Raw genomic sequence first — 17,146 nt, 5'->3', positions numbered from 1 at the left:
GGACCCGTAGTTTATCGTTTAGCGCTGCCGCCCAGCCTTGGGAATGTGCACAACGATTTTCATGTGTCGCAGTTGCGAAAATACGTGTTGGATCCGAAGCATGTGATTCGCTACGAGGAAGTTGCCGTAAACCCGGACCTGGGCTACGAGGAGCAACCCCATGTGATCTTGGATCGGAAAATTCAAACTTCGAGAAATAAATCTACCGCCTTCGTGAAAATACAATGGAGAAACCACGGGCCCGAGGAAGCCACGTGGGAGCTTGAGGATAAGATGATGGAACTAATACTCGGAACTTTTCCCATAGAGGTACCAATTTCGGGACGAAATTTCTTTCAAGTGTGGTAGGATGTAACATCCCGAATTTTCGAACCCTAACTTTAGAGCCCTAAAATTTATTATTAATGACGTGGGAGATTTGATTATTTTGATGGGTGAATTTATTGCATGAGTTTCTTTGACCGAGAAGTTTGAAAAGTCAAATTTGTTGATTAGGTGATGTGGCATGTGATTTATTAAATTATGAGGTGAATTATTTGTTTAAGGGTGAGTGAGAATATTAGAGAAAATTTCCATAAATACTAGCCACCTAATTCTTGTGATTTTCGAACCCCCTTGATTTTGGAGAAGGAATTCTATTTTTTTTTCCGGATTTAATTTAATTCTTGGGATATTTATCCAAATTAAATCCAAAACCAAATTATTCCTTATTTCTATGAGAAAATCGACACCCCCTTATTTATTAGTGATTTTCGAAAATCACTATATTTGGGAAGGAAAAAATTATTTTATTTTATTTGATCCCTTAATTGATTTCCTTCCATACCTAGAATTCAAATATTCTACCAAATCTTTCCATACCTTAAGAGATCTTGCCATATCTTATTCTAGTGAATATTTAAAAATCCATTCCTTATGGGAAAACCATTTCACACGCCTATTCCTATTATTTTTGGGAGGATTTTTATTTTATTTTGCTTCGTGATATTTTATTCTACTCCGTAAAATATCCAAATTAAATCATATGCTAAAGAATAGCATGAAAATCGACATCCCCTTATTTCTCCACCAAAATCACGCCACTTCTCCTCCCCAAATCTTCTCAAATCTTTAATTTATTTTATTAAAGATATTATATTTGCACTCTATAAATCCATGAGAAAAATCCTACACTAGAAAACCAAAAATTGCGTCTTTCTCTTTACGCAATACACGCCATTTTATTTCTTCTTCTCTACTCCACAATATTTATTTTATATAATTGTGTAGAATCAAATCTTCCCAAATATTCTATTTAATTGCCTAAAGATCTTATTGAACTCTATATATATGGAGCCAAAAACCTAACCCTAGCCATCAAAAAATCGCCTACCACACCTATCTCACGGTTCTCTCCCTCCCTTCATACTCTCTCAATTTTCTTCTATTTTCTCCATTAATCCTTCATCCTTTGAGAAGTATTTGAGTGAACATCAAGAATTTTTGAAGAACCAAGTCTCTACTTTATTTCTACCGATCGTTTTTCTCTATAAAGGTATTTTGTTTATACATGAGTTCTTCTTCTTCTTCTTCTTCTTCTTCTTCTTCTTCTTCTTCTTCTTCTTCTAACCGATTAATCGGTCTTCTTGAACCCTCATGCATCTAGTTTTGAGTGAACGTGGGATAAAAGGGAATATGGAACACATGCGTGTGAGTATGTGTGTGCGTGTGTGTTGTGTGGTATGTACATGTTGGCAAAATACTCTTGTGTGGCATATATTGATGTTAGATCTAGAATTGAGATGCGAATGAAAGTCATATGATGAACATGATCTTTGATTGGTAATATTAAGATAAATCGATGGGAAAAGGGAAAGCGTTGAGACATGCATGAGTTAGGAGTATGTATTGAATCTGATTTGTGATATGTGCCTATGTGATTAAAAAAGTGAAACCTTAGTTGCGAAGCCGGATAACAAAGGAAAGAACATACTTGAAACCTAAGCAAATCGAGGTGGACTTTATTCTTAAACTCCCTTTTATGTGCAAATTTATGAATGTGGAGAAATAAGGGTGGTTTAACTGTTATGCCATGCCTATGTCTGTTTTGTTGTGATATTGTGCGCCGATGCCCAGTTTGAGAGTTCGCTCCATTGGGCTATAGGGCTATGGATATGTTTAACGAATTCGGGTCCGAGTATGGGCCGCAAACCCTATCAGGCTGTGTACACGAGGGGATCGGGAGCCGTCCTTGCTAGTCGGCCGGTCTCGTGGGCGAAAAGTGTGGCCACACTTTCGTCGCACCATGGAATGATTGTGATTATTGAATTGTTGAGGAAAAATGGGAGTTATTTTGACTGGTCAGTCTATGGAAAATATATTTTGTGATACTCGTGATATTCTCTTATAACTTCTTAAAACTCGAGTTCACTTGGTAAGGGTGACATAACTTATAAAATGTTTTGGCAATGAGCTCACTGAGTATTTCAAAATACTCAGCCCTGCATGTGATTTCCTTATGTGCAGGTTGAACGATGACGAGCGGTGGCGGGTGTTGAGCATGTTAATTAATTAAGATGGTTATTTTGAACTTCAAGCGTAGTTGTGTCTTCATACATAGCTATTCTTTCTCTTGGTCGCTTTTCCGCTGAGTTTTTGATACACTTATATTTATTTTGAATATTTTGCACTCTCCTTTCGGTTTAGAGGCCTTAGACTATCTTGTGGTTTTTATCTTGGAAACTATGTCTTACTCTTGAGATTCTTGAACGTCATTTATTATACCTTCTTTTTTCTTATTCAAGTTTCTAGGGTAAGTTTGTTGTTTTAAATGCTCTGATAATCTTTCTAATCTTTTGGTCAACACTTTTTAAATGAAACCCTAGCCCTTGTTAGTCCGTTTGGTAGCAGTTGCCGCATTTATTGTACTCTAGGAGGCCGGGCTGTTACAATGACTCCGTTGCCGGAGCCGCTGGGGCTTATTCGAATTTGGATGAATTGTATGTTTTTAATCCAAAGGCTATATTGCCATGTTTTGTTGTAATCTATAGAGATTTTTTATATATGTGGGTATCATAGATCATTTGCTTGATTTCCAACTATTCAATTAATTTTTTGTGCATATGTAATGATTTTGTAATTTTGGAATTATGGTTAAAGTAAACACTAATTTTATGCAAGTAAAGATTAGTCAACACGAAAAAGTGAAGCAAAGTGTCGAACCACTATCGAATGGTAATATATTCTCCGAACTAATTGTCTTGTCTTTACATCGAAAAAGCCAAACTAACACAAGAATTTATCATGCCAAAACTCAATAAAATGATTGAGTTTGATCACAATAACTAAGGCATATAATAGAGCAAGAAAATAATAAGTATAAAAAGAAGCAAGTAAAAAAAAACAAACAAAGAGAAATGGAGACTCACAAAGATATAACATTCACATGGAATGGTGATGACCTCTTTTTTCCCCGCTGGAGAAAGAGGGCGGACTACTAGTAGGAGTACATTATTTCTAAAAATTTTGAATTGGAGAAATAAATGAAAAAAATGGCTGAAGGCCTAAAACTTTTTCTCGAGGAAGACGACGGCACTAAAAAAAGTTAATACTCCATGTGTTCCTTAAAAATAAAAATTCTTTTTTTTTGTCGTCTCCTAAAAATAGAAACTTTCACTTAGAAAATTTCTTTCTCTCTAATGAGGTGAGTCCATTTTCCACTAACATACTTTTTTTTCTACATCCTTTTTTATTTTACTAATTTTGTATAAAATTCTTGCTGTTTTAAATGTTTCTATTTTTTGAAGTGCCGTATTTGAAGTATATTACTTTACTAATTAAACACTAAATTTTAGTAGTTCATACGCATTTAAATTTGTTAGGTGTGGAATAGTATTGATTGTTTAAAGGGAAACAAGTTTTTATATACGTGTTTTTTTTGAAGGAAAAATTTAATAAATGTTTGAAACTAATGCGCAAATATAACAGATCCCAATTCCCACACGTTATTTGATTTGAATTTTTGAACAGACCTCTATTCTTGTTGGGGTTAATACGCAAGTGGTATTCGTTGAAATATTCACGTGGAAATTTGTGGTGGCAATTGTGACATGCCTAACCCGAAATATGCATTATTTTCTCATTAGCATTATTATCATTGCATATTACAAATATTATTTGCAGTAGAAAATATTAAGATAGTAGCATCAAAACATTTTGATGCAATATGTCATTTTCAATATGTCATTTTTTGGGTTAGGGCTGTCACCAACAATTCTCTATTTTTATTCTAAAATATCTAATATTATAATAAAATAAATATAGGTTTAGGGTTTAGGGTTGAGAGTTTAGCGTGAATTTTTTTTAGATGAATTAAGTATTTATAGATGATTTTGGGGTTGAACTAAAGGATAAAAGAAAATGAAAAAAAATAAAAAAAATTGTGAGAAAACGGTATTAAACGGTTATATTAGGTGGAGTGGACTTTTTTTTAAAAATTTCGCTGATTTTTTTTAATAAAACTTAAAAATACAGCGGGAGGCGAGTGTGCATCACCGCCAATCCAGATAGCACCACATGGCGGGGTGCGTGGTCCCGCCAGATCAGGACATACTCGCCCAAGTGGGCATTACTGCCAGTCCATGATTTTGATTGTTATGGAATATTGCCTTTCACACACACAAAAACACACACACACACACTAGTATATATATGTAGCACTATAGAACAAACATATATTCATTAAAACTGTTTTTCTCTTTTCGCCCTAGTAAATTTCCTTTATATTTTCTACACCTCACCATTTCAGTATTCATCATGAAATTCAGAAACCTTGATATGAAAATTGTTTCAGCCGGCAATCTTCCAAAAGTTCGGCGTTTCTTGAAGATGAAAGTCTATGCCGAGGTTTACTTCAACGGAGAGCCCAAAACAAGCATCCGAACCACCGTGGACATGGCTGGAGAGAGGAACCCTAAATGGGACCTCCAGCTCAATTACACCATCAACAAGGCCTCTCTCCGCAAGCCCGGGCTGGAGGTAGTGGTGAAGCTCTACTGCAAGAGAACTCGGGGAGACAAGTACATCGGTGAAGTCAATATACCGGTCAAGGCCCTCTTCACCAGGCGTAGGGCTGGTCAAGAGGCGAGCTTCGATGTAGCTGGGACCGAAAATGGGAAGCTCAACATTTTGTATAGTTTTGGGAGGATGTTTAGGGATGAGGAGCCCTCCTGTTGGGTAGAGGCGATCAGGGCCGGGCTCAGGGTCTTGTTCGTGGTGATGGTACAGGGTACGTGGTTCGCCTTGTCTGGAGGCATCTAAGATTTTTTTTCTAATATTGATGTTGTTAGTATGTCTTGAATCTGTATAGTTTGACGCTAGCCGAGCGGGGGTCTCGTTGCCCGTGGACGTAGCCAACACAACGTTGGTGAACCACGTTTATGTTGTGTCTCTTTACGTTTCTGTTTGTCTCGATTACACAATTACTCTATTCTGTCACAACAAATATATCATGTCAAACATAGCTTGTTTTCTAATTTCTTGGCTATTAATGTTTCTTCATGTTTTTATTAGGTCTTTCTTCTTTAAGAAAGTACTAGCAAAATGTGTGTACGTATGCATACATGTGTCTATAATTTTGAGTTTTGATCTAACTTTAAATTGTCTTCTTCTTCTTCTTCGAAAATATTCAAACGACCGAGGACCCCCCCCCCCTCTTTATCAAACATATCTAGGGTTCAATCTCCATCGGTCTCGTTCCCGGTTCTTCGGTCCCAAACGCGGTCGATGTGGCTATTTTCTGCACTTCATTAATTTTAATTTGCTGTCTTAGTTGATTTTTGCAGAGAATTATTGGAGTGGGGAAGGTTGAGATTAATTTTGGTGAATGGTGAATGATTTTATTGCATTATAGTATAAAAGTATTTATGTAAAAATAAGGGTTTATTTTTTCTCATAAACATTAATTTCTGGCTGTAATAACATAACTGTAGTCCTAATTATCTAATTTAATCCATAACTTGTTATTTATCTCTCGTTACCATCTATATCTCTAGTAAATGTTGTAGAACGACAAGAAACGACAAGATATACATGTACAAGCAAGCAAAATGTGTCTTCTCTTCTTCTCTTTTTTATCAAACAAATCTAGGGTATAATCTCCACCGATCTCGTTTAATTTCCGGTCATTAAAAGGCACCATGTGGTCGGCAACGAATTCCAACTTGGTCCCCACGGCCCACACACAAGGCAATTTTTTCCAGGGAATTATTGGCGTGAAAATGGTTGATTTTAATCTCGGTGATTAATTCATGAATGGTTTTATTTTGAAATATGGTAAATAAAATGGTGATATTTTTGTCTTCTAAAAATAAAGTCTTCATTCATCAAGTGGTAGTTATCTACTCTCTCCATGGAAAATTCCCATCAAAGAATTCCACCAATTTTATTTAAAGGAAAAATTCACCCCTGAACAATTTCAAAGAATTACAGCATTCAATCTACAAAATTAATATTATACTACAAATTAAGATTAAAAAAATGAAGAAAAATATTAAAATATACTTTCTTCATTCCAATAAATATTAAAATCTGATTTGTGGTATAAGATTTATGCAGTTTTATTTCATGAGTTAATAAACATATAAGAAATTAAGGGATTGTTCACATTCTCGTTCATGTAATTACAAAATTGGATCAGATTTGGGAAAGTATGGCCCACCAAACATGAATTCAATCTACCCGTTCAGTTAATTAGATTTGATCGTGTGAAAGTAGTCAGTTACCTGTCAAATTAATGGTAAGTTAGACTATGTTTATTGACAACTATTTTATCCAATCTAATCCAACTGACTACTTTAATAATATTTAATTAGTTTCTATCCCATTAAAAATGAAACGTTTCCTTTTTTGGTTATTCTATTAAAAATGAAACGTTTTCTAAAATAGAAACAACTCTATCTCTACTTTTTCATCTCTCTTACTTTACCCTCTCTTCAATAACTCACAAAACAACACTACATAAAATTTCGTGCCAATTTCAAATATTTCATTTTAAGTGGGACGAAGGGAGTATTATTTTATAATTTATCAATAACCACCCAACCATACCATTATATATTTATTTTACTTGAAATATTTTATTATTACACATTAACTTTTTTAAAAAAATACAATAATTGACAAACTAAAAATTATAAATATAAAAAAGGGAAATTGGTCTCTAAAACCATAAACTTTGCCTAAAATTTGGTATTTCCCATGAACTTTGAAATTGGTACATAATATCACGAACTTTGCATTTTGTTTGGTATTTCCCGAACTCACTCAAATAAGATATTTTCATCAAAATCTTATTTAACATAGGCAACCGTGATATGTTTTATAATATTTGAAATCACTTTTTAAGTTCATAACATGTAGCATAAAAAGTCACGTTGAAAACCACGTTGATTTAATTGTGTCAAGTATGATAAAAGCCTCGTATGTTAGTCAAATATAGTAATAAACATGCCGTGGGAAATACCAAACAAAATGCAAAGTTCGTGATATTATATACCAATTTCAAAGTTTATGGGAAATACCAAATTTTAGGCAAAGTTCATGGTTTTAGAGACCAATTTCCCTATAAAAAATACAAAATTGAAAGATTATATGAAGAGAAAAGATGAATTCTTTTATAATAAATCTATAGCAAATGAGGTCTCTATTTGTAGAGGAAGAAAAATTATGAATTTTGGTATAATTATTAAAAATATTTAATAAAATATATAAAAGATATTAAATATACAACAAAATATTTATTAAACCAATGAAATTGTGCCATTTGGCATAACCTCATTGGTTGATAAAAGAATTTGTGAATGAGACTAGAGGTCGGTGGTTGCCTTCAAAGGGACCTAGGCTGAGATGAAAGAGACCTCCATTTGAATTTTTCCTTTTTCTTTTTAATGAAAGAAATGACACGTACAACTAGAAATAAAATGCATACGTTTTGAGAGAGAGAGAGAGATAATAATGGTCGAATAAGGCTTCAATTGTGCAGTCCCTTGTCTAGATATTCGGCCAGACAGAATTGAAGCATGTAAACTGACTAAGTGATTTTCTTATAAATTGGGCACAAAACCAACTACATCTGGAAAAGTGAACGACGACAGAGATTGGAATAAATAGATATGATATTATTTTTATTTATATAAATATTTTTTATTTTTAATAGGATAATTTAAAAAATAAATATTTTATTTTAATTTAGCTACCGGCCTACCGCCTTTTAAAACTCAATAAAGCTATGCAACCAAATTTTGTACAACCAAAAATTAGTTTATTTAAGAAAATATAATTTATTTATGCATTTAATTAAAAAGTATAGACATACATATAGTATAGGGAACGTTCATAATATTATGGTATTTGTGTATAATTTTTTAAATTTTTTTAATCATAAAATATAATTAATGCATATTTTAATTCAAATTTGAAAAATAATAGAGAAATAATTCAAATATAAAAATAAAAAATTGAAAATGAGGCCAAAAACTAATAAAGTATTTTTAATTTGTTAACCAACTATATTTAGTATTTTAATATTTAATTAACACATCAAAATTACTAATATGATCTTGTTTTGGTTGTACAAAATTTGGTTGTTTATCGTTACTCTTTAAAACTTGCGACGAAAAGTATTTGTCTAATATTATGACTTTTTTTTAAGTAGTCTGCCATTCTAAATTCTACATAGAAGTGACACATGAAATTTAACTATAGTGGGCCAGGCCGAGACTTGTACGACATACGACATGGACCATATAATATCTTTTAATTTGGTTGGAATTAAAGTAGACTTATAAGTTATACGTTGCACGACCTAAGTAGTTTTTTTCATATAAAATTGAAAATGTAATTAAATAAATTATGATAAAAAGTAAATTATATAAAAATTTTAAATCACTAATACAATAAAGATTAATGACATTAATTACGAAGCAATCTTAATTGTATTATGTTATTATATTTTTTGGTAATGTTGAAAAATTAAAATATCTTTCCATATTTTTTTTAATAAGTTAAATTTTAATCTTATAGTTATGTTTGAATTAATTACATTGTTCATCATTCCGTTTAATTATTAATCATATAACATTCAATAATTTCACTAATAGAAAAAAATCGATTGACAATACAAAACTAATCAACTTCATTAATAAAATATTATAGATCAGAATGCAACCAAGAAATGAAATCAGCAAAAAATAGTATAATCCAGAATCATTTATGCTCATGCAGATCTGACCACCGCCCATTAGCATCCATCTATATCCAATAGCCTTCATCTTCTCTGCTCATCGTCTCCAACACTGTCATCGTCCTGTGTCGACACCATCTTCTCCATTAGGCTAGTTTGTTCTCATATGTAGATAAGAACTTCAAACAAAAGTCAACTAAATACTCCATATTACAATTTCAATAAATATTATCATTCACGAACAATGCAAATACAACTTTGCGTTTTGTACTATAAAATTTATAAACTACTTACCAATTTCAAAATCAAATTTGGCAAGGGGAATGCTTCCATGATTACAACATTTGATTTATAAAGTTGTGGTAGTTTATAGTTCACTAAGAGAGATTAGTTCCATTACCATGGTTTCAACCATCCTCTCTATCCTCTCTAGTAAGAACAAAACAATAAATATTAGTAACATAATAATCACACAAAAAGAATGCGTAAAAGGGTTAAATATAAAAAGATACTATTGATAAAGATCAAGAACAACAGTGAAAACAAATTCATTTTGTAGAAAATTCAGTGATGCAATAGATTATAGGTGAAAATATGAGAATGTGGATAATAAGCTAGCAAATGACATATATATATATATATGTGTGTGAAAAAAAATATAAAAAAAATTATAATGTGTTAAAATTTACATTAAATTATTATTAATACAATTACTAATAATGTGTAATAATGTGGCGGTTAAAGTCAATGACTTATTATTGAATATTGAAATTAAATCAAAATTATTAAAAATTTGTAACTGCCAAAAACTTATAAAACCTTATTGAAGAAAACTTGCATGCCACATTTATAGCTCTAATTAGTGTAACGGCCCATTCTATTGCTATGGACATATATTATTAGTGTAAGATTGAGATGATTTGATTTAAATGAGGTTTATAATTGGTGAATTGTAACAGCTATATTAAATAATTGAATTAATTTTTTGATAGATCAACCAAAATATCTAATATTTACCATACAATCCAAAACTTACAAATATTTACAATTAAGGCTAAAACTCGCCTTTTATAGATGTATAGATAGATATTTAAATTTATTCCCAAAACTCTTAAATATTCAAAATAAGGCTAAAACTCATCTTTTATATATTGATAGCTATTATTAAAAATGTGTTGTAACGTCCTTTTCATCAAGTCTCTATATATATTTGATCACTTGATGGAGAAAACAAATATTTTTTTTTATTATAAACATGGATATACATCTAAACCTTTTGGTTTCAAAAGTTAATTTTTGTAGCTAATGCAAGCAATTGATCTCATCATAAATTTATAACGGTCAATCATTCATATTCATATTATAATAATTTCACTTATTCTAATTAATAGATAATGGTTTCAATAATTATAAAAATCGGTTATACCATTCCATTGGTTTCTTTTTAGTCCATTTTAACAAAAAATGTTATTCCTTCCGTCGCACTATAAGCGAGATGGTTTTTCTTCACTCGTTGTAAAAACAATAATAGTAATAAAATAGTTAAAATGGAGATGATGTAACATAAAAGAGAATAATATAGAGAAAATTCTTATCTATATTATTGTTTCTTTTTTATTTTTGCACTCATTTTGACATTTTGATATCGTGTTGACATCACTAGAATCACAAAAACTACCGTGTACAAGAAATGTCTAAAATACCATTTCAAATTAATTAATACAAAATGAATTTTCACGTGGCACCACTAAATACCACTAGATCCTATAAATCTAATAGCTAGAAATTAGTACTCCCTTCGTCCGCGATTAGGAGTCCCGGTCACTTTTGCGCACCTATTTTATAAAAATAATAAAAAATAGTTAAATTTGAGAAATGATAAAGTAAAAAAGAGAATCATGTTGAGAAGACTCTTGTCAATATTATTCTCTCTCTTACTTTACCATTTTTTCATTTTAACTATTTTTTTATAATTTTTATAAAATGGGTGTGCAAAATTGATTGGGACTCCTAATCAGAGACGGAGGGAGTAGTAATTATGAATTAGCTAGTCAGTAGTAATAATTGACCACATCCCTATAAGTAGTTCCATTTGAGTTGGACCATTTCCTTTTTTAGAAATTATAATTCACTTGACCATGTTACTTTATTTCATCTTTACTTTACTATATCATACATTTTCTCTCTTCCACTTAACTTATTAAATATGTACAGTACTAAAAAGAGTGCTCTAACACTAATGAAATGGAAGGAATACTCTAGCTAGTCAACTCAAGTCTTCAAACATTAGTTCGTATGTTAAAACATGCAAATAAATATGTTATATGTCCAATATAAGTTCACTATTTTAATTACTATGGTGTGAATAATTGAATTAATTCACTTTTGTATTCGCGGCAAAAGCATTTGATTCAACACTTAGATTTGTGGATATTCTTCGATGATTAATCGAATAATTTCCAATAACGTTACATTATACAATTTACAATCTACGCTATTTATTCTTGCAATTTTACTAATGGGTGGTTGGCAATGACGATACCCTCGGCATTGGGTCAGGCCATTAGTTATTGGGTTGTTGGGCCAAACCTCATCTTTTCTCAATTTTCAAATTAGTGAACTGCATTTATATTGTAATTATGGGGAAGAAATTAGGTGATGGGTTGTATAGTCTGCTATCATATTTGCACCAAATTTTATAGTCTAAAATACTTATATTTTTAAAAAAATACTTCCTCCACATATTTTAAGTGACATTTTTTTAAAGATATTCCACTCTAAATAATACATTTTTTAAAATAAAAATATCACTTTTTCTGTTTTTCTCTCTCTTACTTTATTTCTTTCCATTTAACTCACAAAACAACGCTACATAAAATTTTGTGGTGGATTAAAATATATTTCATTTAAAATGGAACAGATGGAGTATATGTTAGTACAATTTTTATTGGTAAACAAATTGCAACATTGACTGGTGGTTGGTACTTAATACACTAAAACAATGTACGTAAAAGTAGTATTTACTTTGGGTGGTACTTACAGATGAAATACACTAAAATAATGGATGTAAAAGTAGTATTTACTTGATTATGTATTGTTTACTTGATTATGTACTATATCTTTTGTTCCACAATAAATTTCCATTTTTTACTTGCACCGATTTCAAAAATTGTTGGATTTTGAAAAATATGGTGAGAAGATAAAGTTAAAACAATGGACGTAAAAGTAGTATTTACTTTGGTTGGTACTTACAGATGAAATACACTAAAATAATGGATGTAAAAGTAGTATTTACTTGATTATGTATTGTTTACTTGATTATGTACTATATCTTTCGTTCCACAATAAATTTCCATTTTTTACTTGCACCGATTTCACAAATTGTTGGATTTTGAAAAATATGGTGAGAAGATAAAGTTATTAGAACGTGGATCTTATTTTTATAAATTAATTTATAATAAAATATGAGTATTATGAATTATTAGAAATATAAGGTGTCCACTTGTTCAAACAATAGTAAAAGGGGAAATACGATATTTTTGGCTGAAAATTGAAACAGATGAATGGATGGAGTAGAAGTTGGGTGCATTTTGTGGATTCATAAACTGAAATATTGTTTGGTATTTGAATAAAATAATCCTAATAGTTTTTCAATTTTCCCAAAATAATTTCAGCGACACCGATTTCAAATATGAAAAAATTTATACAAATAATGAAGTAAAGGCTATATTAGTCTACTATCATTACTTTCACTATATTTTTCCCTATTTTCTTTTGCTTTACCAATTGCACATTAAAACTGGTGTAATTCAAAATTTCATCTATTTATATACAGTACTCCTTCCTTCCCAAGTTACTTAAGTCGTATTTCTTTATGAGTTGTTCCAAGTTACCTGAGTCATTTCTGTTTTTGGATAAAAACAAAACATCTAATCTCACCTACTTTACTTTTTCTTTTACTTTACTCTCTTTTCTTTTTGTTACTTTATTCTCCCCTCTACTTTATTTAACTCACTAAATACAAATTTCTTAAATCTCGTACCGAAAAGAAACGACTCAAGTAACGTGGGACGGAGGGAGTATATTAAATCATGAAAGTTTTGATTTTATGCTATTTTCTCATTCGTGTACAAAACAGCGTATTTTTAGTGGTGAATAGCGACAATTTTGTATAATTGCGGCTAATTATGTTGTTATTTTTTTTTATAGGTATATTAACAGCTGCGACTAGTGGAAAAGCCCACGATAGTTGTAGATTGGCGGCGGACGAGGGGAGGAGGGCGATGCTGGCTTGTAGTGTGATCGCGGCCGGGCTAAGAAGAACCCGGAGGGGAATGTGGCGGACTATGACTCCGTTGCCGGAGCCGTTGGGGCTTATTCGAATTTGGGTGAATTGTATGTTTTTAATCAAAAGGCTATATTGCTATGTTTTGTTGTAATCTATAGAGATTTTTGATATATGTGGGTATCATAGATCATTTGTTTGATTTCCAACTATTGTTGAATTTTTTTGTGCATATGTAATGTTTTTGTAATTTTGGAATTATGGTCAGATGTACGGAATGGCTGAAGGCCTAAAACTTCTTATCGAGGAAGACGGGCTCTACCGAAAATTAATACTTTATCTATCTTCTAATAATAAAAATTCTTTCTTTTTTAGGTGTCTCCTAAAAATAGAAACTTTCACTATTAGAAAAAAAATTTCTCTCTAATAATGTGAATTCATTTTTCAGTAACGCATTTTTCTTCCTATATCTCTTTTATTTTATTAATTTTGCATTAAAACTCATGTTGTTTTAAATATTTATGTTTTCCAAATTAAGTGACGTACTTGATATGACATAACGCATAACTTACTAAACTAGAGCCAGAAACCAAACTGTTAATGACAAATTGTTTTGAAATAAATACTAATGGTCTAATTAATTATAAAATATTTTTTAATTCCATAGAGACATTTGAAGTATTTGTATATTAATTTACAAATTAAACACTAAATTTTAGTAGTCCATACGCATTTAAATTTGTTAGTTGTGGAATAGTATTAATTGATCGTTTAATGTGTAAGTAACGGGAAACAAGTTTGTAACTACATGTCCTATATATCCTACTCAAAAGTCATCATTTTCAGTGTGTGATAGTTGATCCATTCACTAGACTTATTCAACAGGAGAACTTGTTTTAACATCGTTATTGGCTAGTGTACTTTATTAAAATTCTGAAAACCTAATTTCATATTGGTAAAGCTACTTGCATAAATTAAATATAGGAAAAAAGCAAATGGGTGAGGGGCCCAAGGGCCTCCCCGGCCCCACCGTGTCTCCGCCCATGGTTATTATTAGGCGAAAGTGATTTGCATCATGTCATTATATTTTTGCTTTTCAATTCATTCATGCACACAATTTTTTTTTATAAAAATTATTTAATGTTTTTTTTAAGGCAAAATTTATTAAATGATTGAAACTGATGTTAGTTTGACACTAAATCACGAATAGTTACACATCCCAATTCGCATAAATTTCATTGCATAATATGATTCACACGTTATTTGATTTGAAGTTTTGAACAGACCTATTCTTATTGGGTAACTGGAGTACTAAATAATGCGCAAGTGGTATTCGTTGAAATATTCACGTGGGAATTTTTTGGTAGGAATTCTCTATTTTTAGTTTAAAATATTAAATATTATAATAAATTAAATATATATAAAGTGAGGGGAGAATATTAGAGAGAGAACGAAAATGTTGAGAGTTTAGTGTGAATTTATTTTAGATGAATGGAGTTAATTTGGGAATGAATTGAAGGATAAAAAAATGAAAAAAATAAAATATGTGAGAAAAAGGGTATTAAATGGCTATATTAGGAGAATTTTTTTCTTTTAAAAATTTCACCGATTTGTAAGAGAACAACTTAAATATATAGCGGTCGAAACAGACGCTCACTCGCGGAAGGCGAGTGGGCGTCACCGCCAATCCAAGCAACACCACGTGGCGGGGCGCGTGGTCCTGCTAGATCAGGATATACTCCCTGCGTCGGGCGCCTCGCAGCGGTGGCCCACCATGACAAGCCAGTCTTTCCCTTATCACCATTGTGGGTGTTCTAAGAGAGTAAAATATGTGATGAAATAAAAATAAAGTAAGAGTGATGGTTTTTTTTGTAAAAAAAAAGAAATAATTTGACTTTGTTGGGATGTCCTAAAAATCAATACGACTCAATTTAGTTGAGATGGAAGGAGTATTGTTTTTTCACAAACACACATATCGATACACATACACAAAATATATATAGTGAAGTCGAGGGTTAATCCATTGTAAACTACTATTAGATTTTCAGATTTGATGTCAAAAAATGACAAATAACGTCAATACAACGTCAATCGAGTGACATTTTTTAACGTTATTTATTATTTGTTGACATCAAATTTTAAAATTTAATGCTCCAGATTCTAATTTGTAATTTGTACTAATCATTTATAAGATTTATAAGAGTAGGACTTTAGTGAAGTCCCTATCAATATTGTTGTTAAAGGGAAACTTCCTCATACACATTTAATAACGGAATATTGCCTTTTTCACACACACAAACACACACACTAGTATATATATGGAGTACTATCGAACATACATATATTCATTAAAAAATCAGTTTGTTTTTCTTTTTTCTCGTCCTAGTAAATTTCCTTTATAGTTTCTGAAGGGATCAGACCACTCGGGATTCGCTAATTACCGGGACCTCTTTTATTGATTGGTTCTGAGATGGCTAATCTCAGAGGTACAAGCCAAATACAACCGTGGAACCTTGATTACACACTAAGTACAATGTTACAAACAAAAACCCTAGACTAAGCTTAAGAACTCCTTAGTTCTTGAGAGTCCATCTTTTCTGGTTGTACCTGCACACTTAGTAGCTGGATTAGTCACACAAGAGATTGATCCCGAAGGATCTAAACACAAAAGAGACTAAGTCAGAGAATCGGGCCACGAGTGGCTCAGGTCACAGCAGTGACTGCACTAGGCCTCAGACCTCCCCAATCCTCACAGCAAGTCACAAAGGAGAGCACCGTTGAACGAACTCAAACCAGAGATCAGTGGAACCCTAGATCTCACCGGCCAACGCACACCACGACTGTCTCACACGCGGACTCACCCACACAATCCCAGAACACAGCCAAGAACACATGTCACGACCACATTCTCCCTAGTGGTAGTGACTGCATCTATACGTGACTAAATAACACTTTAGAAATAATGAAACGGGGTAAACATGATTGATAAGTTGAATATAGGACATTAGTCTCATAGGCGAATGTGAATCAAGGCCAAAATAAAATCAGAGTGCGGTCTAGGTTCATAAATTCCTAGTACAAGTCCTAATGCAGCGGAAAAGTCCAAGACAAAGTAGTATGTATGGAGACATACTACCTTGGGCTACCTATCTACTTATTTAAGGATCGTTCCCAACACCTTCGCCTGCTCGTCCACGTTCAACCTGCACATTTGAAAAATAACATGCAGGGCTGAGTATTTGATATACTCAGTGAGCACATTGCCAAAAACAGTTCTATTTTTAATTGTCAAGCCACAGCTGAGTGATCACGGGGTTTTTATTAAAATGGCCCGAGTCACTAAATCCTTTTCTTTCATAAAGATTTTGATTGCGCAATCTCGTAACATAGATATACCATATCTGAAACTGATGTGAACCGGGAATGTGGCCACATTCCACGACGGTCACTGGACCGGCCAACTCCTTTGTTAGCTCACGGTCCCCTTATGTGTACACTAGTCCGAGTAGGGTTTGCGGCCCTATTGGGACCCGAATTCGATTTAACTTAAATTGGCATAGCCAAGCAGATAGGTAATCATAAAACAAAACATGGCATGACAACATACTTGAGCAAAAATTCACATTCTCATACTGAAATCA

General features: G+C 32.1%; 1 protein-coding gene across 1 annotated transcript; it reads left to right on the top strand.

Moving 5' to 3' along the window:
* Window positions 1-4,794: 4,794 nt before the first annotated feature.
* Window positions 4,795-5,298, top strand: LOC125206641 (protein SRC2 homolog). Its single transcript, XM_048105883.1, has one exon. It carries the CDS (start codon window positions 4,795-4,797, stop codon window positions 5,296-5,298), a length of 504 nt encoding a protein of 167 aa, XP_047961840.1.
* The last annotated feature ends 11,848 nt before the right edge of the window (window positions 5,299-17,146 follow it).

The sequence above is a fragment of the Salvia hispanica genome, chromosome 2 (genome assembly GCF_023119035.1).
Source record: "Salvia hispanica cultivar TCC Black 2014 chromosome 2, UniMelb_Shisp_WGS_1.0, whole genome shotgun sequence".
Classification (NCBI taxonomy): domain Eukaryota; kingdom Viridiplantae; phylum Streptophyta; class Magnoliopsida; order Lamiales; family Lamiaceae; genus Salvia; species Salvia hispanica.
The sequence above is the reverse complement of the archived record's forward strand: the minus strand, read 5'-3'. Positions and strand labels throughout refer to the sequence as shown.